The sequence below is a fragment of the Mus caroli genome, unplaced genomic scaffold (genome assembly GCF_978045245.1).
Source record: "Mus caroli unplaced genomic scaffold, Mus_caroli_1 scaffold_10, whole genome shotgun sequence".
Classification (NCBI taxonomy): Eukaryota; Metazoa; Chordata; class Mammalia; order Rodentia; family Muridae; genus Mus; species Mus caroli.
In genome coordinates, this window is record NW_028227265.1 from 105,351,427 (window position 1) to 105,375,430 (window position 24,004).

General features: G+C 39.3%; 1 protein-coding gene across 2 annotated transcripts in view; it reads left to right on the top strand.

The window, feature by feature from the left end:
* The window catches only part of LOC110299986 (disintegrin and metalloproteinase domain-containing protein 5), a 96,572-nt gene that overhangs the window by 52,048 nt on the left and 20,520 nt on the right, over nucleotides 1-24,004 (top strand). For both annotated transcript variants that reach the window (XM_021169991.2, XM_021169993.1), the window contains exons 17-20: nucleotides 9,887-9,973; nucleotides 10,685-10,799; nucleotides 13,190-13,352; nucleotides 15,250-15,303. In XM_021169991.2, the coding sequence (XP_021025650.1) occupies nucleotides 9,887-9,973; nucleotides 10,685-10,799; nucleotides 13,190-13,352; nucleotides 15,250-15,303 (419 nt within the window). The remainder of the gene's footprint in view (nucleotides 1-9,886; nucleotides 9,974-10,684; nucleotides 10,800-13,189; nucleotides 13,353-15,249; nucleotides 15,304-24,004) is intronic.

Consider the following 24,004-nt stretch of genomic DNA (forward strand, 5'->3'; position numbering starts at 1 on the left):
GTTTTTTTTTGTTTTTTTTGTTTTTTTTTTTTTTTTTTTTTTGAAGCAGGGTTTCTCTGTGTAGCCCTCGATGTCCTGGACCTCACTCTGTAGACCAGGCTGGCCTCAAATTCAGAAATCTGCTTTCCTCTGCCTCCCAAGTGCTGAGATTAAAGGCATGCGCCACTACTGCCTGGCTACATTCTTATTTCTGTACAGTTGTTAGTAATGGTCTGATTTTTCATTTCAGATTGTGCTTATCTGAGCTAAACATTTAAAACATATTATTTGGCAATAGAAGGCTTTGTCAAGTTTGCTCTTTTTAAAAGAACTCAACATTTGTTTTTTTTTTTTTTTTTTTTATTTTATTGTTTCTATTTTGTCTCTATACTCTAGTTTTGGTTCCTTATTCCTACTAGTTTTAGGTTGGTTTGTTGTCCCTTAATTTTCTTTTCTTTCTTTTTCTTTTTTTTTTCTTTTGAGATTTATTTATTTATTTTATTTTAAAATAATTTTTAAAAATTAGATATTTTCTTCATTTAAATTTCAAATGCTATTCTGAAAATCTGCTATTACCCCACCTCCTCGCCCTGCTCCCCTACCCACTCACTCTTGCTTCCTGGTCCTGGCATTCCCTTGTACTGAAGCATATAAAGTTTGCAAGACTAAGGGCCCTCTCTTCCCAATTATGGCTGACTAGGCCATCTTCTGCTACATATGCAGCTAGAGACATGAGCTCTGGGGTTATTGGTTAGTTCATATTGTTGTTCCTCCTATAGGGTTGCAGACCCCTTCAGCTCCTTGGTTACTTTCTCTAGCTCCTCCATTGGGGGTTCTGTGTTCCATCCAATAGATCACTGTGAGCATCCACCTTCTGTATTTGCCAGGCACTGGCATAGCCTCACAAGAGACAGCTATCTCAGGGTCATGTCAGCAAAATATTGCTGGCGTATGCAATAGTGTCTGGGTTTGTTGGCTGATTATAGGATGGATCCCCAGGTGGGGCAGTCTCTGGATGGTCCTTCCTTCCGTCTTAGCTCCAAACTTTGTAACTCCTTCCATGGGTATTTTGTTCCCCATTCTAAGGAGGAACAAAGTATCCACACTTTGGTCTTCCTTCCTCTTGATTTTCCTGTGTTTTGCAAATTGTATCTTGGGTATTCTAAGTTTCTGGGCTAATATCCACTTATTAGTGATTGCATATCATGTGAGTTCTTTTGTGATTGGCTTACCTCGTTCAGGATGTAGCTGGAGCCATGGACCTACCCATGTATGCTCTTTGGTTGGTGGCTTAGTCCCTGGGAGCTCTGGTGGTGGTGGGGGGGAAGGCACAGGTCTGGTTAGTTGATATTGTTATTCTTCTTATGGGGTTGCATTCCCCTTCAGCTCCTTCAGTCCTTCCCTTAACTCATCCACTGGGGTCCCTTGGCTCAGTCTGATGATTGGCTATGAGTATCTGTATCTGTCTTAGTCATGTTCTGGTGGAGCCTCTCAGAGGACAGCCATACAAGGCTCCTGTCTGGGAACATTTCTTGGAATCAGTAATTGTGTCAGGGATTGGCTCTGCAGATGGGATGGATCCCAAGGTGGGGGTGGTCTCTGGATGGTTCCTTCAGTCTCTGCTCCATTTTTTGTCCTTGAATTTCCTTTAGACAGGAACAATTCTGGGTTAAATTTTTTGAGATGGTTGGGTGGCACCATCCCTTAGCTGGGAGCCTTGACTCTTTACTGGGGGTTGTCTCTTCAGGTTCTATCTCACCTCTGTTGGGGATTTCAGCTAATGTCATCCCCATTGGGTCCTGGGAGCTTCTCGATTTCCTGGCATCTGAGATTTTCTAATGTTTCTCCCCATCCCCCACCACACACTGCTACATATTTCTATTTATTTTCCTGATCCTCTGGAGTTCTCTCCTGTCTCTTCCCATACCTGATCCTGCCCTCCTTTTTCCCTCCCCTCCTCTCTCTCTCCCAGGTTCCACCCATGATTATTTTGTTCCCCCTTCTAAGTAGGATTAAATCAACCACACTTTGGTATTCCTTCTTGCTATGCTTCATATGGCCTGAGAGTTATATTGTGGATATTCTGAGCTTTGGGCTAATATCCACTTACCAGTGAGTACATATATTGAACATTTCTTTAGGTGCTTCTCAACCATTTGAGATTCCTCAGTTGAGAATTCTTTGTTTAGCTCTATACCCCATTTTAAAAACAAGATTATTTGGTTCTCTGGAGTCTAATTTCTTGGGTTCTTTGTATATATTGGATATTAGCCCTCTATTAGACATAGGGTTGTTAAAGATCTTTTCCCAATCTTTGGTTGCTGTTTTGTCTTATTGACAGTGTCCTTTGCCTTACAGAAGCCTTTCAATTTTATGAGGTCCCATTTGTCAATTGTTGATCTTAGAGTGTAAGTCATTGATACTCTGTTCAGGAAAATTTCCCCTGTGCTGATGTGTTTGAGGTTCTTCCTCACTCATTTTCTCTTCTATTATATTCAGTGTATCTGGTTTTATGTGTAGGTTCTTGATCCACTTGGACTTGAGCTTTGTACAAGGAGATAAAAATTGATTGATTTGCATTCTTCAACATGCTGACCACCAGTTGAACCAACACCATTTGTTGAAAGTGCTGTCATTTTCCCCCACTGGATAGTTTTAATTTCTTTGCCAAAGATCAAGTGATCATAGGTGTGTGGGTTTATTTCTGTCTTCAATTCTATTCCATTGATCTATCTATCTGTCTGTGTACCAATACCGTGTGGTTTTTATCATTATTGTTCCATAGTAGGGCTTGAGGTCAGGGATGGTGATTCCCCTAGAAGTTCTTTTATTGTTGAGAGTTGTTTTCACTATCCTGGGTTTTTGTTATTCCAGATAAATTTGAGAATTGCTTTTTCCATGTCTGTGAAGAATAGTGTTGGGATTTTGATGGGGATTGCATTGAATTTGTAGATTGCTTTTGGTAAGATGGCCATTCTTACTATGTTAACCCTGCCAATCCATGAGTATAGGATATTTTTTCATCTTCCGAGACCTTTGATTTCTTTCTTCAAAGACTTGAAGTTCTTGTCATACAGATCTTTCACTTGCTTGGTTAAAGTCACATCAAGATATTTTATATTTGTGACTATTGTGAAGGGTGTTGTTCTCTAATATCTTTCTCAGCCCCATTATCCTTTGTGTAGAGGAAGACAACTGATTTGAGTTAATTTATATCCAGTTATTTTGCTGAAGTGTTTATCAGTTATAGGAGTTCCCTGGTAGAATTTTTGTGATGGCTTATGTATACTATCATAGTGATATTTTGATCTCTTCCTTTCCATTTTTGCATCATTTTGACCTCCTTTTGTTGTATAATTACTCTAACTAGAACTTCATGTACTATATTGAATAAATAGGGAGAGAGTGGGCAGCCTTGTCTTGTTCCTGATTTTAGTGGGATTGCTTCAAGTTTCTTTCCATTTAATTTGATATTTTTTTGTGATCATAAAAAAAGAAAGAGCTGTAAGAATATATTCTGGTGGGGTGTGGGGAAAGGGATGCTCCAGCAGGCCCATGCCCAGGCATCCCTTCCCTCTGAGGGACCAGGCACATACCTGTATAGTATATAATAGAGTTTATTTAGGGCATGGAGAAGGGAGTTGAGAGAATATTAGAGGCAGAGAAAGGCACACACAGAGAGAATAGAGAAGTGGAGACCGGCCATGACCACGTAGAGAGAGTGAGAAGGGAATGGAAGAGAAGGGGCAAGATGTAAGAGAGAGGCAAGCGCATATGAGAGCAAGAGGAAGAGGAGGTGGCCAAGCAGCCCCTTTTATACCTGGCCAAGCCTACCTGGCTGTTGCCAGGTAACTGTGGGGAGGAGCATACCTGGCTACTGCCAGGAACTATGGGGGGTGGAGTTTAGACTGAACACTAACAATGTTGGCTTTTGGTTTGCTGTATATTGATTTTTTTGTTTGTTTTTTTGTTTTGTTGTTTTTTGTTTTTTTCGAGACAGGGTTTCTCTGTGTAGCCCTGACTGTCCTGGAACTCACTCTGTAGACCAAGCTGACCTCAAATTCAGAAATCCGCCTGCCTCTGCTTCCCGAGTGCTGGGATTAAAGACGTACACCACCAACACCCAGCTGTATATTTCTTTTATTATGTTTAGGTAAGTGCCTTGAATTCCTGATCTTTCCAAGACTTTTAACATGATGAGGTATTTTTTCAAAGATTTTTTTTTTCCAGCAACTAATGAGATGGTCATGCAGGGTTTTTTTTTTTTCCTTTTTGAGTTTTTATAGTGAATTATGTTGATGTATTCCCATATATTGAACCATTCCTGCATTCGTGGGGTGAAGTCTATGTATAATGGTGAATGATCATTTTGATGTGTTCTTGGATTTGGCTTGCAAGAATTTTATAGAGTATTTTACATCGATATTCATAAGGGAAATTGGTCTGAAGTACTCTTTCTTTGTTATGTCTTTGTGTGGTTTAGGTATCACTTTAACTGTGGATTCATAGAACAAATTAGGTAGTGTTTCTTCTGTTTCTATTTTGTGGACTAGTTTGAGAAATATTTGTTATTAGGTCTTCTTTGAAGGCCTGATAGAATTTTGCACTGAAACCATCTATCCCTGGGCTTTTTTATTGGTTGGGAGACTTTTAATGTCTGCTTCTATTTCCTTAGGGATTATGGGACTGTTTATCTGATCCCAACTTAACTTTGGCACCTGATATCTGTCTAGAAATTTGTCCATTTCATCCAGGTTTTCCAGTTTTGTTAAGTATAGCCTTTTGTAGTAGGATCTGATGATGTTTTGGATTTCCTCAGGTTCTGTTGTTATGTCTCCCTTTTCAATTTTGATTTTGTTAATTAGGATACTGTCCCTGTGCCCTCTAGTTAGTTTGGCTAAGGGTTTACCTATCTTGTTGATTTTCTCAAAGAACCAGCTCTTAGTTTTATTGATTCTTTATATAGTTCTCTTTGTTCCTACTTGGTTAATTTCAGTTCTGAGTTTGATTATTTCTTGCCATCTACTCCTCTTTGGTGTATTTGCTTCTATTTGTTCAAGAGCTTTCAGAAGCTGCTAGTATAGAGTCTCATCAATCTCTTTACCAGGGCATTATTATATTAGTGCTATGAATTTCCCCCTTAGCACTGCTTTCATTGTGTCCCATAAGTTTGGATATGCTGTGCCCTCATTTTCATTAAATTCTAAAAGGTCTTTAAATTCTTTATTTCTTCCCTGACCAAATTATCATTGAGTAGAGAGTTGTTCAGCTTATATGAGTTTTCTTTTTTTGTTGTTGTTATTGAAGACCAGCCTTAGTCTGTGGTAATCTTATAGTGTGTGGAATTAATTCAATCTTCTTGTTTTTCTTGAGGCTTGTTTTGTGTCTAATCATATGGTCAGTTTTGGAGACGGTACCATGAGATGCTGAAAAGAAGGTATATTCTTTTGTTTTAGAGAGAAATGTTCTGTAGCTGTCTGTTAAATCTATTTTGTTCATAACTTCTGTTAATTTCACAGTGTCTCTGTTTAGTTTCTGTTTCCCTGATCTGTCCATTGGTAAGAGTGGGGTGTTGAAGTCTCCCACTATTATTATGTGAGGTTAAATGTGTGGTTTGAACTTAAGTAATGTTTCTTTTATAAATGTGGATGTCCTTGCATTTGGGTCATAGATGTTCAGAATTGAGAGTTCTTCTAGGTGGATTTTTCCTTTGATGAGTATGAAGTATCCTTCACCATCTTTTTTTGATAACTTTTGGTTGAAAACCTATTTTATTGGATATTAGAATAGCTACTCCAGCTTGTTTCTTGGGACTATTTGTTTGGAAAATTTTTTCCAGCCTTTTACTCTGAGGTAGTGCCTGTCTTTGTTACTTAGGTGGGTTTCCTGTATGTGACAAAATGATGGGTCCTGTTTACATATCCAATCTGTTAGCCTATATCTTTTTATTGAGGAATTGAACCCATTGATGTTGAGAGATATTAAAGACCAATGATTGTTGCTTCCTGATATCTTTTTGTTGTTAGAGGTGGAGTTATGTTTGCGTGGCTATTTTCTTTTGTGTTTGTTGTGAGAAGATTAATTTCTCAGTTTTTCTAGGGTGTGGTTTCCCTCCTTGTGTTGGAGTTTTCCTTCTATTATCCTCTGCAGGGCTGGTTTAGCAGAAAGATATTGTTTAAATTTGGATTTGTCATAGAATATCTTTGTTTCTCCATCTATGGTAACTGAGAGTTTTGCTGGGTATAGTAGTCTGGGCTGGCACTTGTGCTTTCTTAGGGTCTGTATGACCAGGATCTTTCAGCTTTCATAGTCTCTGTTCAGAAGTCTGGTGTAATTCTGATAGTTCTGCCTTTATGTTACTTGACCTTTTTATCTTGCTACTTTTAATATTCTTTCTTTGTTTAGTGCATTTGGTGTTTTGATTATTATGTAGCAGGAGAAATTTATTTTCTGGTCCAATCTATTTGGAGTTCTGTGGGCTTTTTGTATGTTTATGGGCATCTCTTTCTTTAGGTTGGAGAAGTGGTCTTCTATGGTTTTGTTGAAGGTGTTTACTGGCCCTTTGAATTGGGAATCTTCACTCTCTTCTATACCTATTATCCTTAGGTTTGATCTTTTCATTGTGTCCCGGATTTATTGGATGTTTTGGGTTAGGAGCTTTTTGCACTTTGTATTTTCTTTGACTGTTATGTCACTGTCTTCTATGGTATCTTCTGCCTCTGAGATTCTCTCTTCTAGCTCTTGTATTCTGTTGGTGATACTTGCATCTGTGATTCTTGATCTCTTTTCCAGGTTCTCCATCTCCAGGGTTGTAATTTCCCTTTGTAATTTCTTTACTGTTTCTATCTCCATTTTTAGATCCTGGATGGTTTTTGTTCAATTTCCTTACCTGTTTGATTGTGTTTTCCTGTATTTCTTTAAAGGAATTATGTGTTTCCTCTCTAAGGGCTTCTACCTGTTTGCCTGTGTTCTCTTATATTTCTTTAGGGGAGTTATTTATGTCCCCCTTAAGGTCCTCTATCATCTTCATGAGATGGGACTTTAGATCAGAATCTTGCTTTTTAGGTGTGTAGGGTATTCAGGGCTCGCTGTGATGGGAGAACTGGGTTATGATGTTGCCAAGTAGCCTTGGTTTCTGTTGCTCATGTTCTTGTGCTTGCCCTTTGCCATCTGGTTATCTCTGGTATTAACTGGCTTTGCTGTTTCTGACTGGAACCTGTCCCTCCTGTGAGTCTGGTTGTATTGGACATCCTTGGATCAGGCTGTCTGTGGGTATCAGAGAGGGTCTGGCACACCTGATCTGTGAGCCTGACTATGGCAGACCTCCTGGGAGTCAAGCTGACTCTGGGTGTTGGCAGGGTGGGGTGGCGGTGGTGCTGGAGCTCATGTTCTGCTCCCTGGTACAGTTATGGACAAGAAGGAAGGTGCGTCTCTCTGGCAGGGCAGGAGCTCCTGTGTCTTCTGGGCCCCAGGGGGAATGGGTCATTCCCAGTTAAGTTAGGTATTGAGGCTGGGGTTGGGGGAATCACCTGTGAGCCTGGCGGTATTAGAACTCCTGGAGAGTAGGGGGTCAAACTGTCTCTGGGTGTGGGCAGGGTGGGGGTTGGGGCTGACCACAGGATCTGCTCCTGGGTATAGTTGTGAAAAAGAAGATATATATATATATATATATATATATAAAGTATGAAGATCTGTTGCTTATCTGAGTTCTCTTAAATAAATCCCTTTGTACTGTTTCTTTCCCCATTCTCTATTGCCTGCTTTTTTTCTCTTTATGTGGTAGTTTGAATAAACTGCATGGTGTTCTGCATGGACTCATGTGTTTGAATGCTTGGCCCATGGAGAATGGCCCTGTTTGGAAGTGTGGCCTTCCTAGAGTAGGTGTGGCCTTGTTGGAAGAAGCGTGTCTTTGAGGTCTCACATGCTCAAGGTATGCCCAGTGTAGCACACAATTGCTTCTGCTGCTTGAGGGTCAAGATGTAGACCTCTCGGCTCCTTCTCTAGCATAGTGTCTGCCAGCATGCTGCCATGTTTCTCGCCATGGCAATAATAGACTAAAATTCTGGAACTGTAAGCCAACCCCAGTGAAATGTTTTCTTTTCTAAGGGTTGCCATGGTCATGGTGTCTGTTCATAGCCAAGTATCCTTAACTGAGATACTTTATTTGGCTGGTGTAGTCTACTACATTTATAGATCAGGGTCAGCCTTGCTGTTGATCTCTGTGTTTATTACTTTTTGTAATGCTGCTACAAAGTATCTAACTGAGGCAAATTGAAAGATGGGTTCGTTTTTGGCTCACATAGCCTGGCATGGTAAGGAAGAGGCACAGTTGCAGTTGGTTGCACTGTATCTGTGAAACAGGAAACAGAGAGTGCTGGCTGCTTTTCATTAACCCTTCCCTTCCCTTCCCTTCCCTTCCCTTCCCTTCCCTTCCCTTCCCTTCCCTTCCCTTCCCTTCCCTTCCCTTCCCTTCCCTTCCCTTCCCTTCCCTTCCCTTCCCTTCCCTTCCCTTCCCTTCCCTTCCCTTCCCTTCCCTTCCCTTCCCTTCCCTTCCCTTCCCTTCCCTTCCCTTCCCTTCCCTTCCCTTCCCTTCCCTTCCCTTCCCTTCCCTTCCCTTCCCTTCCCTTCCCTTCCCTTCCCTTCCCTTCCCTTCCCTTCCCTTCCCTTCCCTTCCCTTCCCTTCCCTTCCCTTCCCTTCCCTTCCCTTCCCTTTTCTTTCTTTCTTTCTTTCTTTCTTTCTTTCTTTCTTTCTTTCTTTCTTTCTTTCTTTCTTTCTTTCTTTCTTTCTTTCTTTCTTTCTTTCTTCCTGGCCTCTGTGTGCTGATCCCTGGGAAATGCTCCTCAGAAGTGTTCTTTGAGAGGAGAATCTTCTTGTCCATGTTCTGTGCTTAGGCTTTCTCCTTCTGAGGTGACCTTGAATGGAAAAGATCCAAATTTTTTAAAGTGAGGCCTTTCCCTTGGCAACCCTTCCCTGTTGTGCCAGTTTGGAGCGAGAGATTCTGAGGGGATGGTGCTAATCTTTAGGATCCCAGGTGCTCCCCTAGAAGTGCTTGCCTAGTTCTGCCTTTGCCTGCATCATTAAATCTTTCCCTTCCCCAACAAACAGCCCCCAACTCTGCCTTCTGCTCTTTCTAACTTTAGCCAGTGTACAATGAACAGTAACCATAACACACAGCCCTTGTCTTACTATGTCTTCTACCAAACAAATTAGTCTGTCACTACAGAATTTAGCTTCAACTGAGTTTTCAGAAATGAACAGAGCGCATCTGGAATGTTTGCCATAATATTATAGGGACCTGTAGCCAAGTTCCTAAAAATCCTCCTTGCAGTCTTTTAAAACCTCACGAGCCAGGTCCCCATTGCCCACATTCCTCTCGGCATTCTGAGCTTCAAAATTCCCACCAGAATGTCATTTTCAGCCCTGCCTCTAACATCCTAAGGATCTTCCAGCTCCCAGGTTCTTCCATATCCCTCCTGTGGGCCACTTTTAAAGGCCTATAGACAACCTTATACCAGCAATAACTCCATTTCTGGTATCAACTTTGTATGCTAGTTACTTTTGATGATATATCTGTAAGCTCTCACTCACTGCAGAGCATATAGCCTCCCTCCATGTGTGATGAAAACTGACATCACCACCTACCTTTCTAAGAGGGCTTCTTAAGATAAATGATTTGAAAATAAGACTCAGAAGTCTTTGTATGATTGACAATCAGCAGGCACGAAGCTCATTGCAGTGTATAACAATTACCATTTTGCTTGACTATATTCTCATAGATGCGAATCCTAATTATGGGTAATATGACTTCTAATTTTTCTAAAAGTCTCTTGTGTTTGGTCCATGCTTTCAATTTCGTGGTCTGACTGCCTATTTTTTTTTCTCATTTTTTGTCTTGCTTTGCTTCAGTTTTGTTTGGGAGCATCATGCACAGAAACTAGATTTCACATTGATTCTGCCAAGTGCGATTCTACTAGAGATTGCAACGACCATGGGGTAATTATTTATCTCAGCAATATGGCTTTAGCAATCCAATAAGAAGGCATTATAACTGACTTGAGGTTTTTTGCCAGTTCTATTGTGTATGGTGTCATTTATCAAATTTCTTATATTACATATTATATTAACTGCATTTTACTTTATTATATCATGTATTATACAACATATAACAATGATTATATATTGTAAATATAATAAATATGTTATATTTACTATATTTGTTATAATTTGTAACTCCAGCCTTCGCTTCTTAAGGAACTTGCCAACTAGTCACAGAATATAGTTCTGTGTATGTAAAATGTTTGGTGAATATGTGGAGTGGAGGCTGTTCAGAGAGTGCGTCCTTGTATAGCCACAGAACTATACAATCCTTTGCTTATGGAGACAAGGCAAGAGGCAGTAAACAGATGCTGTCAGAAAGTCATTGCCAGCCTTACTAGAATCTGGGCTGTCCTGTGAAGCTAGAAAGTATTAAGTGACAAGACGATTAACTGGATGTTATTGGCAGCTGTACTATGTGGGTGTGGTTATAGGGAAGTTGAAAAAAATAGGTAAAAAACTGAAAAAGTTAACTTAGCTACAGAAACTTAAATATACCCTCTAAAGTATGGACAATTATAAGAGGAAACTTGGTGAATCTGTATTTAAACTACATTTCCCAGAATGCAGTGCTATATGGTACTGAGTTCTTTGTTTTAATTTATGCAGGTTTGCAACAATTTTCAGCATTGCCACTGTGATATAGGATATAACCCTCCTTTTTGTGAGGAACATAAGGGACAGTTTGGAAGCGTTGATGATGGACATAAATATTATGTTGAAGGTTAGCATTCTTTAGATTTTATTTATTAAATGTAGCACGCCAGAGGAAAAGTTAAAGGTCCAAGTCTTTATTACATAGTAACTAACATAGCAAACAGGGCTTTTCATAAGGTTAAGAAACATGGACTATACAGTTTCTTAGATTTTTTTCCTTATTAGTACTGAGATTGCACATTAAGATCAAAGCAGTGTCAGCAATTTTAATTTTAATTTTTAAGTGGGAGTAATGGTAGTAGCCCCTAAAGATCATAGAAATGTTTCCCAGATAATTCTTCTTTTAAAATATAGGGCAGGTTTGTAGCTGATGGCTTTCCTGTCCCTTATTGTTCCCTTTGGCCCAAACTGACAGTGTCTCTGCTGGCATAACTCTGTCTCCTCTGGTCTAATCCCACATTCCTGGTTTCTTCAGAGATGGCTGATTAAATCCAAGATTCCCATCATACATACGTGTATGTATGTATGTATGTATGTATGTATGTATGTATGTCTGTATACACAAACACACACACATATATATGGTTTTTCTAAGAATTCTTTAGTATCCTTTAGAGAGCACACTTCCTTTTTCAAATATGAGCAGATTGAGTATTTCTTCTTTGAATTGACTTCTTTCATCTGTCTTTGGACTCTTGGATTTTGCTATGAGCAATCTGGAGGCTATATACTAGAACTTCAATATTTTCATTTAGAATCTCCTCTGGTAAATATTCATTTTCTGAGCTTGGAAAACTCCATCCTTTACAAGCCATTAAAGTCCAGTTTAGCTAAGAGTTGTGCCAGAGCCAGTGTTTCACTGAAGGCTAGCATGCTTCTTGTTTCTGTCTGAGACGCCACTGGACTCTGACTTTAATGTTGGCGAGTCACCAATGTTCTATCCTTGATTCTTTTTTTTTTTTTCAATTTTTTATTAGATATTTTCTTCATTTACATTTCAAATGCTATCCCGAAAGTCCCCTGTACCCTCCCCCTGCCCTGCTACCCTACCCACTCACTCCCACTTCTTGGCCCTGGCATTTCCCTATACTGGGGCATATAAAGTTTGCAAGACCAAGGAACCTGTCTTCCCAATGATGGCCGACTAGGCCATCCTCTGCTGCATATGCAGCTAGAGACACGAGCTCTGGGGGTACTGGTTAGTTCATACTGTTGTTCCACCTATAGGGTTGCAGACCCCTTCAGCTCCTTGGGTGCTTTCTCTAGCTCCTCCACTGGGGTCCTGTTCCATCCAATAGATGACTGTGAGCATCCACTTCTGTATTTGCCAGGCACTGGCATAGCCTCATAGAGACAGCTATATCAGGGTCCTGTCAGCAAAATCTTGCTGGCATGTGCAATAGTGTCTGTGTTTCTATCCTTGATTCTTTATGTGGTTTCTAAGAAGATGCAGACTTCCTCACAATTTCTCCTCCCTCCCCCCTCCCTATCAATTGTCATTCAAATAATTTTAAATTGCAATTCCACTAGCAGCCCTTTTGTGTCAGTTGATGTATCTCCTAGCCTGCCTCTTACTACCACTCCAGGTTTGCTCTTGCCCTGACTCGCAAGTATTCCTTGGGACAACAACCCTATTCTAAGTACCAAACCTATGCTTGTTGGGCTTCTTTGAACAAGCAGAAGCAACAGTTATGTGTGAAGATAGAACAACTGATTTTCCACCTTTGATATACTTGTAACTGGCTCATAGTATTATGTAGACTGCATAGTCCTTTAGATCTGAAGGGTATGTTGATAAACTAGAAAGGAATTGAATAAATCTTTGTAATTGCCTTACCATCTAGAAAATTACCAGGTTGCATATAATTAATATGTTGTATATACATGAATATTTTACACACACACACACACACACACACACATACACACACACACACACACTAAAAAAGAGGGCTGCAGAGATGGCTCAGTAGTTAAGAGCACTGACTGCTCTTCCAGAGGTCCTGAGTTCAATTCCCAGCAATCACATGGTGGCTCACAACCATCTGTAGTGGGATCCTAGTGTGTCTGTTTGAAGAAAGTTACAGTCTGAAGATGAGCTACAATGTGCTCATATACATAAAATAAATAACTCTTCTAAAAATGTGGGCATGAGTTTGAAAGATAGCAAGGAGGACTTGGGAGGGCTTGAAGGACCGAAAGGGAAAAGGAGATGGTGCAACTATACTCTCAAAAGGGAAAAAGTAATTAAAAAAAAAACCTAACACTTCAATAATATAGATTGGTCTAATTTTAAGGGTTTTTTTTTGTTTTTTGTTTTTTAGATATTCTCTAGTATATATGAATGAGGTGTTTAGTGTTGGGGAATAGTTGTGGTAATGATATATTTTCTACTCTTCCATTTGGTTAATTAAAATCTCAAGACACAATTTAAACCTTGCGTTTTTTCCCTTCTAGATGCTAAAAGCTATAAGCAGCAAAGTCGTAGTAATCTTCCAAAACAACGGCTTCAGCTCATTCTCTACATATCTCTGCCCTTACTTGTGATGATTTCAGCTGTGGTTATAAAGCAAAGCAAACTGAGTCGTGTATGTGACAGAGAAAGAAGTGAAAGCAACAGGTACCTATTAGATATGCACATATATGTATTATTATTGCATCAGGTGAGTCAAGACAAAATGATGGTCTTCATTAACTGTAAGATTACAGGCAATGCAATGCAAAGAGAGGCACAGGCACACATTGCAAAATGGGTTGATTTCCATCCCTAAAACCACTCACTTCATCACCAGCACCCCTGAGAAAGACAGTGTTGCTGCAGGCATCTTAGAGGCAAGTTTGGCCTTTTCGTTCACTGGTCCTGTCAATTAGCCATGTTGTCTTGTTGTTAGGCTTACATCATGAAGAACCATAATATTAAAATAAAAAGAAAAGCCACAGTCTAAATTTATTATCCTATTTGTGTGACTTATTCACATGGTAATTGGGTGAATTCTTGATAGCATCAGACCGACAGACAAGAGACAAGGTGACACTTAGCTTTAGAAAACTCAGTTTTATGATATAAGTTTTGCATGCAAAACTATGATACCTTGACCAACTGACACAGCCTCTGTATACTTGTAGTGATTTTTGGTAACTGTATAAGCATGAAATGAAGAAGGCTTTTCAATGTATCCCAGATCTCTAGGAACATATACTTACTAAATCATTGTATTCTCTGGCACCAGCTACAGAGATAGCTAACATTATGTTGACCTCTAATGTTTATTTCATAGTATTTTGCCATAATATTTCCCTCTGGTTTTCCTTTTTCAGAATTTATAGGAAGATTCAACAGAAATATTTTTCACGATAAGGGAAAAGCACATTTAAAAATAAAAAGAGAAAATAACAGATATTTAAAAATAGAACTATACATTTACTTCACAGACAGAGTAAAAATAATTATTAAATAGTACTTAGAGCTGGGCGGTGGTGGCATATGCCTTTAAATCCAGCACTTGGGAGACAGAGGCAGGCAGATTTCTGAGTTCAAGGCCAGTCTGGTCTATAAAGTGAGTTCCAGGACAGCCAGGGCTACACAGAGAAACCCTGTCTCAAAAAAGAAAAAAGGAAAAAATAGTACTTAGAAACAGAAATGCCTGCCACTGGGTTGGCGGAGATGGTTCAGTAAGAAAAAACGTTTACCATGCTACCATGCAGATCCAAGTTTGGATGCTCAGCCTTCGTATAAAAATCTTAGTGTGGTGGCATGTGCTGGTAACGCCAGCACTTGGCTGGGAGGCAGAGATGGGAATCTCTAGGGTGCTGCCCAGGCCATCTAGTGGAAAAATGAGCCCCAGGATCAGTGAGACACTGTGCCCCACCCCCACTCAGAAAAAGTGGTGGGGTGATTGAACAAGGCATTGCCACACACACTTTCTTTCACAAACATGCCTGGAGTGCTTGTCATTTGTTGTACAATATCACTTGTGAGCTGGTTGAAACACTCATTTACCCACAATAACACTATTTGCATCTAAATGAAAAAGTGATTTAATATAATATTTTAAATCCAGAGTATTGCTTAAAATATACCCGTATGTCAAAAAAATTCTCAGAATTGTTTAATATTTATTATATGATTGTCAGACATTATGTGAAATTCAAACTTATTTGGCAGATTCACAAAAACAAAAACAGAAACAAAAAAAATCAAAACATGATGTGTTTATGGGGTAGTGTGATTTTTTTTTTGAACATTACTAATGTTTTTGCCTTAATTCAACTTAATAACTTGGGATATCACAGATAGGTCTCTCTGTATAGGTATGGGTTCATAGCATAAATACTCGAGCTAGTTTAAAGTGCAAATATCAGTGAAATGTCTGTTCCAAAGCACAAATGGCACCTGCTCACGTTGGAAAATGACATTTCATGTGTACGAATCATGCTGTTTCCGTGGACTATGGTCTTTGTATTTGTTTGAGATTTAGTTTTTTTCTATTTAAAAAAGAAATTTATCAATCTTGTAGCTCTACAACAGAAGATAGTGGGAGTAACACCAATGTGACCAGCAGTGGAGGAAGGTAAGTGTGGAGTGATACAATTAATCCCTTGTAGTGATTAGGTTTTAGGACTGCTGAAAATGTCTAGTTTAAAGCCCACACATTTCTGAAAGCCTCTACTGTTGTCATCATAGATTGTCTCACAATAGTAAGCAACATAGTTGCCTAATATCCTGTGGTCTGTTCTATTGATCTGTCCTGAAGAATGATAACTGAACTTCTATGCTAGAGTATATGATACTACCTGTGGGTCATGAGAAGAATTTATTAGCAGAGAGAAGGAGAATCTATATTTGGATGACATTTTACTGTTATATAAACGTTGTTTGATAAGGATGCCCTATACATATATAGTCATGAGATTAACTCAAAGAAACAAGAACTAGTGAGAATGACCTTGGAGTTGTTGCTGGTTTTGTTCTTTAATCCATCTAGAAAAGTAGAGTTAGAGACCAGGTATAGAAAAAACAAATCAATTGTATGCATTAAGCATTCCCTTACTGTCAGCTATAAAAATTCCCCTTACAAAATGAGGGGTAGAAAATGAGACAGGAGACTATTTAATGCAAAACTCTACGATTCTTTTAAGTCCTTCATCCTTGTAGCATGAAGTTACATAGTATATTGGTATATTCAGTAAACCCTGAGATAAGTTACTGAGCTGAGAAAAATTTAAGAGATGTATTATAAGCCGGGTGTGGTGGCACACGCCTTTAATCCCAGCATTTGGGAGGCAGAGGCAGGCGGATTTCTGAGTTCGAGGCCAGCCTGGTCTACAAAGTGAGTTCCAGGACAGCCAAGGCTATACAGAGAAACCCTGTCTCAAAAAAACAAAACCAACCAACCAACCAACCAACCAACCAACCAACCAAACAAACAAACAAAGCGATGTATTATTTTGTACTGGCAGTTATCATTGTCATTCTGTTGTCAAAATCTATTTTATAAAACCCAGAAGAACTAGGAATGTCTTTATTTGAATTATAAAGAGATCTATGTTGTATGGCACATTTTTTGGTTGTTGTTGTTGGGGAGAGACATGAATACACGTAGCCTCACCCCATCTATATAAGGAACCAACGGCAGACAAAGTAATGATTCTACTAAAGCCCAGCTGGTGAAATGGTGAGTTTATTGGGGTGACTTGCAGGAGAATAGATGAAAAGTTTAGTCACAGGATAAAAAAAAAGTGACTTATTGACAGCTAGCTAGTTGTATCACCAAAAACTTAGTCCAGCATTGGGGATGACTAATAAAAGATGGAACCCTCACCCTCTCTCTACACATGATGTATAGGCAGTTCCTCCAGTAAGATATTCTTTCTCTTCAACAATCTTTACTGTTTACATAACTTTAGGGAGGGGGGAGTCTTTGTGTCAGGTAAGTTTTAGGGACTTCCTGAGACTTGTAAATTGCTTTACTTTCTAAATCTTAAATCTTAATTTTTTGACAACTCCATGTTGTCAAACAAACAAAAAACCCCAAACCAAAAAAAACCCCAAAACAAAAAACACTACCACCACCAAAAAACTTGCCTCTAGGAAAAACGTTTAATTTAGAGGAAATTGCCAAATATAATAGACACACATAATAAATATGTGTATTTATTAAAACCCTAACAACATAGAAAAAGACAATCTAACTGTATTCCAAAACACTGGATAGAAAGAAGAGTAGAAACAAATCAATATAAGAGAAATAACTGGAGTAAGCAAAGTCAAAAGATGACTCCTTCAAAAGTTCGTAAAATTTTTACAAATTAACATATGACTCAAATCAAGAGAGAAGTGATATGAATTATTAATGTAAAGGGGCATTATTTTTATTTGGGGGGCATTAGAAGAACTTAAAGTCAGTAAATTAAAATATTTAGATGAATTATATTTCCTTCCTCAAACATGTCTGTCCCCAACCTCACGATGCAATAGGGAGACCAACCAGTCAGTTACCTTATGCCTACTCAAAGACTAAGAGCTGCAGTCTAAACTCTCTTTGTCAGCTATGGTGGCACATACCTACCATTCTAGCCCTTGGGAGGATGGGGCAGTTGGAACACCATGACTCTCAGTGGCTGGGGTTACAGGTGCAAGCAATCACTTTTGGCTCTATTGAAATTTTGCACCAGTTGTCATCAGATAGTTATATACTTTACTTTTTGTGTTTTATTTTCCCTTTTGTCTAATCATGATGATTGTCTTAACTGTTAACGTGACACAATCTAGAATCACCTGGAGAGGGAGTCACAGTTCAATCAAGATGGCCCACTGGCATGCCTGGGGAGGGTTATCTTGATGATGTTAGCTGAGATTTGAAGACTCACTCACTGTTGTGGTACCACTTCCTGTTGGGAGATCCTGAACTGTCTCAGAGTGGAGAAAGGGAGCTGAGAAAGAGGAGCAGGCATTCTGACCCTCTGTTCTTGGCTATGGATGTGACTAGGGACTGCTGCCTTGACTTCCCCCTGGTGATGGACTGTAACCTAGAACTGTGTGCAAAACAGAGATTTCTCCCCCGAGTTGCATTTATCATTACAGCCAGCAGAGAAACTAATATAGGCACTGAAGGGATGCTGGCCTTGTCAAGTGTGTCTGGCTCTCTTTGTCTTACTCTTTGTGGCTAAAAACAAGTTCTTCCTTTCTTGCATTTCTTTCCTTTCTTAAAGTCAAGTTTTCATGTATTCCAGGCTATCCCCAAACTAGCCACTTAGCCAGCGGGGTCCAACCTCAAGTCCTAATTCTATCACCTCCTCTCAAAAGTATCCAGTTTATACCACAAGATTCTTTATCCACTTATCCCTCAAGGGGCACCTAGGGATGGTTCCATGACTTGCCTTTGTGAATAGCACCTATACTTGGGATTTAACTTGAGTCTTCCGTCCTTTATTCTTAGTCTAGATAGAAGTTTATTCAGTTACTTTTTCAAAGAACCAATTCTTTGCTTTGCTGCTGCTATTGTCGAGTTTGATTCAGTCTGATGTGATATTTATCACTTCATTCTCTCCTATTCTCTGCACATTTTGTGTTTCATTTTTTTTTCTTTCTGAGGTGTATAATCTTGGGCTTTGTTTGGACTCCTCCCTTGTTATAGCAAGCACTTATTATTCTAAACCCCTCTCTCAAACCTGTCCTTGGACATTAGGTAACGTAAGAACATAAAATGCTCCCCCTGCCCCTGTCTTTCCATGTAGCAAAGGCATGCTTTCCAGAATATGAGATTTTGCAGAGTGTTTGGATCTCATGAACCCTGACCTAATTGATGGACACACTACTCCCTGGTGAATGCCTAACATCGTGACATAAGGATCATGTAAAGTGGGAAGTGAGGTCCAGGGGTCCAGTTTCAGTGGGGGGCATCCTCTTGGGGGTTATATCTTGTCCTCATGCTTGCCTGTTCTGTTTAATTCTCTCCATGACTCTTGAATTCCTGTGCCGAGTTTCATCCTCTTAAAATTAAAAGTGCAAGCAGCAAATCAAAATGGGTAGGTGGTACAACTGTAAATTTAAATCTCTCTCTCTCTCTCTGTATCTATATAAAATATAAAACTATATAAAAAGATATAAAACTATCTTTGGAGACCAAGTACCAGAATAAGGTATTAATTAATAAAAATAGTTGAAAATTCAATAGCACAACACTGAAACAATGATTCTGCTAACTGGACAGAGCCATCTTGGGTCCCGGATCCCTCAGAGACCAGTCTGCGCAGGTGAGAGTGTAGACTGCAGAAGCGATACAGCTTCTGGGACAGGCAGAAGAGACACAGCTTCTGGGATAGATCCTGTTTCAGGCTCCAGGTATCCGGGCACCTTCTCTGCCAGAGGAGAGGTGTCTGCCCAGGAGAGCTCTGACCTCCAGAGCAGGGGAGAGAGCCATCATGTGTCCTGGGTCCCTTGGAGACCAGTCTGTGCAGGTGAGCATTCAGACTGCAGCAGCAACACATCTTCTGGTACAGGCCCTGTTTTGGGCCTTCATCTTCAGCCAGGAGGCAGGTCTGAATGCCAGACCTCTGTGCACCTTCTGTGCAAGAGTAGAGCTTGCCAGCAGAGAGTACTCTGACCACTGAGACTCAAGAGAGAGCTGGACTCCCATGGCTGACAGAGGCTAACAGAATCACAGGAGGAACAAGATCCAACCAGAGACAACTATAACAATTAACTCCAGAGATTACCAGATGGTGAAAGGCAAACGTAAGAATCTTACTAACAGAAACCAAGACCACTCACCATCATCAGAACCCAGCACTCCCACCTCAGCCAGTCCTGGATACCCCAACACACTCGAAAAGCAAGACTCAGATTTAAAATCATAGCTCATGATGCTGATAGAGGACATCAAGAAGGGAATTAATAAATCATTTAAAGAAATACAGGAGGACAGTGCTAAAGAGGTAGAAGTCCTTAAAGAGGAAACTCAAAAATCCCTTAAAGAGCTATAGGACAACACAACCAAACAGGTGATGGAATTGAACAAAACCATTCAAGACCTAAAAAGGGAAGTAGAAACAATAAAGAAAACCCAAAGTGAGACAACACTGGAGATAGAAACCCTAGGAAAGAAATCAGGAACCATAGCTGCAAGCATCAGCAACAGAATACAAGAGGTGGAAGAGAGAATCTCAGGGGCAAAAGATTCCATAGAGAACACGGGCACGACAATCAAAGAAAATGCAAAATGCAAAAAGATCCTAACTCAAAATGTCCAGGAAATCCAGGACACGGTGAGAAGACCAAACCTACGGATAATAGGAGTAGATGAGAATGAAGATTTTCAACTTAAAGGGTCAGCAAATATCTTCAACAAAATTATAGACGAAGACTTCCCAAACCTAAAGAAAGAGATGCCCATGAACATACAAGAAGCCTACAGAACTCCAAATAGATTGGACAAGAAAAGAAATTCCTCCCAACACATAATAATCAGAACAACAAATGCATTAAATAGATAGAATATTAAAAGCAGTAAGAGAAAAAGGTCAAGTAACATATAAAGGCAGGCCTATTAGAATTATACCAGACTTCTCACCAGAGACTATGAAAGCCAGAAGATCCTGGATAGATGTTATGCAGACCCTACGAGAACACAAATGCCAACCCAAGCTTCTATACCCAGTAAAACTCTCAGTTACCATAGATGGAGAAACCAAAGTATTCCATGATAAAACCAAATTCATAAAATATCTTTCCATGAATACAGCCCTTCAAAGGATAATAACAGAAAAAAAAAACAATTCAAGGATGGAAACTATGCACTAGAAAAAGCAAGAAAGTAATCCTTCAACAAACCAACAAGAACAGAATCCCAAATTTAACAACAAAAATAACAGGAAGCAACAATTACTTTTCTTTAATTTCTCTTAACATCAATGGACTCAATTTCCCAATAAAAAGACATAGACTAATAGACTGGTTACACAAACAGGACCCAACATTCTGCTGCTTACAGGAAACCCACCTAAGGGAAAAGGACAGACACTACCTCAGAGTGAAAGGCTGGAAAACAATTTTCCAAGAAAAATGGTCTAAAGAAACAAGCTGGAGTAGCCAATCTAATATCGAATAAAACTGACTTCCAACTTAAAGTTATCAAAAAAGACAAGGAGGGGTACTTCATACTCATCAAGGTAGAATCTACCAAGATGAACTCTCAATTCTGAATATCTATGCACCAAATACCACATTCATTAAAGAAACTTTAGTAAAGCTCAAAGCACACATTGTACCTCACACAATAATAGTGGGAGAATTCAACACCCCACTCTCACCAATGGACATATCCTGGAAGCAGAAACTAAACAGAGACACATGGACACTAACAGAAGTTACAAAACAAATGGATTTACTAGATATCTACAGAACATTTTATCCTAAACAAAAGGATATACCTTCTTCTCAGTGCCACATGGTACCTCCTCCAAAATTGACCATATAATTAATTGGTCACAAAACAGGCCTCCACAGATACAAAAATATTGAAATTGTCTCACGCATCCTATCAGACCACCATGGACTAAGGCTGATCTTCAATAACAACTTAAATAATGGAAAGCCAACATTCACGTGGAAACTGAACAACACTCTTCTCAATGATACCTTGGTCAAGGAAGGAATAAAGAAAGAAATTAAAGACTTTTTAGAGTTTAATGAAAATGAATCCACAACATAACCCAAACTTATAGGACACAATGAAGGCAGTCCTAATAGGAAAACTCATAGCCCTGAGTGCCTCCAAAAAGAAACTAGAGAGAGCATACACTAGCAGCCTGACAGCACACCTAGAAGCTCTAGAACAAAAGGAAGCAAATTCACCAAAGAGGAGTAGATGGCAGGAAATAACCAAACTCAGGGCTGAAATCAACCAAGTGGAAACAAAAAGAACTATTCAAAGAATCAACCAAACCAGGAGCTGGTTCTTTGAGAAAATCAACAAGATAGACTAACTAGAGGGCCCAGGGACAGTATCCTAATTAACAAAATCAGAAATGAAAAAGGAGACATAACAATAGAACCTGAGGAAATCCAAAACATCATCAGATCCTACTACAAAAGGCTATACTCAACAAAACTGGAAAACCTGGATGAAATGGACAAATTTCTAGACAGATACCAGGTACCAAAGTTAAATCAGGATCAGATTAACAATCTAAACAGTCCCATTTCCCCTAAAGAAATAGAAGCAGTCATCAATAGTCTCCCACCCCCCCAAAAAAGCCCAGAACCAGATGGGTTTAGTGCAGAGTACTATCAGACCTTCAAAGAAGATCTAATTCCAGTTCTGCAGAAACTATTCCACAAAATAGAAGCAGATTCATTCTATGAAGCCAGAATTACTCTAATACCTAAACCACACAAAGATCCAACAAAAAAGAGAACTTCAGACCAATTTCCCTTATGAATATCGATGCAAAAAAACTCAATAAAATCCTCGCAAACCGAATCCAAGAACACATCAAAACGATCATCCATCATGTCCAGGTAGGCATCATCCCAGGGATTCAGGGATGGTTTAATATACGAAAATCCTTCAACGTAATCCACTATATAAACAAACTCAAAGACAAAAACCACATGATCATCTCGTTAGATGCTGAGAAAGCATTTGACAAAATCCAACACCCCTTCATGATAAAAGATCAGGAATTCAAGGCCTATACCTAAACATAATAAAAGCAATCTACAGCAAACCAGTAGCCAACATCAAAGTAAATGGTGAGAATCTGGAAGCAATACCACTAAAATCAGGGACTAGACAAGGCTGCCCACTTTCTCCATACCTATTCAATATAGTACTCGAAGTCCTAGCCAGAGCAATTAGACAACACAAGGAGCTCAAGGGGATACAAATTAGAAAGGAAGAAGTCAAAATATCACTATGCAGATGATATGATAGTGTATATAAGTGACCCTAAAAATTCCACCAGAGAACTCCTAAACCTGATAAACAGCTTCAGGGCAGTAGCTGGATATAAAATTAACTCAAACAAATCAATGGCCTTTCTCTATACAAAGGATAAATGGGCTGATAAAGAAATTAGGGAAACAACACCCTTCACATTAGTCACAAATAATACAAAATACTTTGGTGTGACTCTAACTAAGGAAGTGGAAGATCTGTATGATAAGAACTTCAAGTTTCTGAAGAAAGAAATTGAAGAAGATCTCAGAAGATTGAAAGATCTCCCATGCTCATGAATTGGCAGGATTAATATAGTAAAAATGGTTATCCTGCCAAAAGCAATGTACAGATGCAATGCAATCCCCATCAAAATTCCAACTCAATTCTTCACTGAGTTAGAAAGGGTAATTTGCACATTCTTCTGGAATAACACAAAACCTAGGATAGCAAAAACTCTCCTCAAGGATAAAAGAACCTCTGGTGGAATCACCATACCTAACATTAAGCTGTACTACAAAGCAATTGTGATAAAAACTGCATGGTACTGGTACAATGACTGACAGGTAGATCAATGGAATAGAATTGAAGACCCAGAAATGAACCTACACACCCATGATCACTTGATCTTTGATAAAGGAACTAAAACCATCCAGTGGGAAAAAAAGACAGCATTTTCAACAAATGGTGCTGGCACAATTGGGAGTTATCATGTAGAAGAATGGTAATTGATCCATTCTTATCTCCTTGTACAAAGCTCAAGTCTAAGTGGATCAAAGAACTCCACATAAAACCAGAGACACTAAAATTTATAGAGGAGAAAGTGGGGAAAAGCTTCGAAGATATGGGTACAGGGGAAAAATTCACAAACAGAACAGCAATGGCTTGTGCTGTAAGATCAAGAATTGACAAATGGGACCTCATAAAATGGCAAAGCTTCTGTAAGGCCAAAGACACTGTCAGTAAGACAAAAAGGCCACCAACAGATTGGGAATGAATTTTTACCAATCCTAAATCTGATAGGGGGACTAATATCCAATATATACAGAGAACTCAAGAAGCTGGATTCCAGAAATCCAAATAACCCCATTAAAAATAGGGTACAGAGCTAAACAAAGAATTCTCAACTGAGGAATACCAAATGGCTGAGAAGCACCTGAAAAAATGTTCAACATCTTTAATCATCTGGGAAATGTAAATCAAAACAACCTTGAGATTCCACCTCATACCAGTCAGAATGGCTAAGATCAAAAATTCAGGTGACAGCAGATGCTGCCAAGGATGTGGAGAAAGGGGAAGACTCCTCCACTGCTGGTGGGATTGCAAGCTTGTA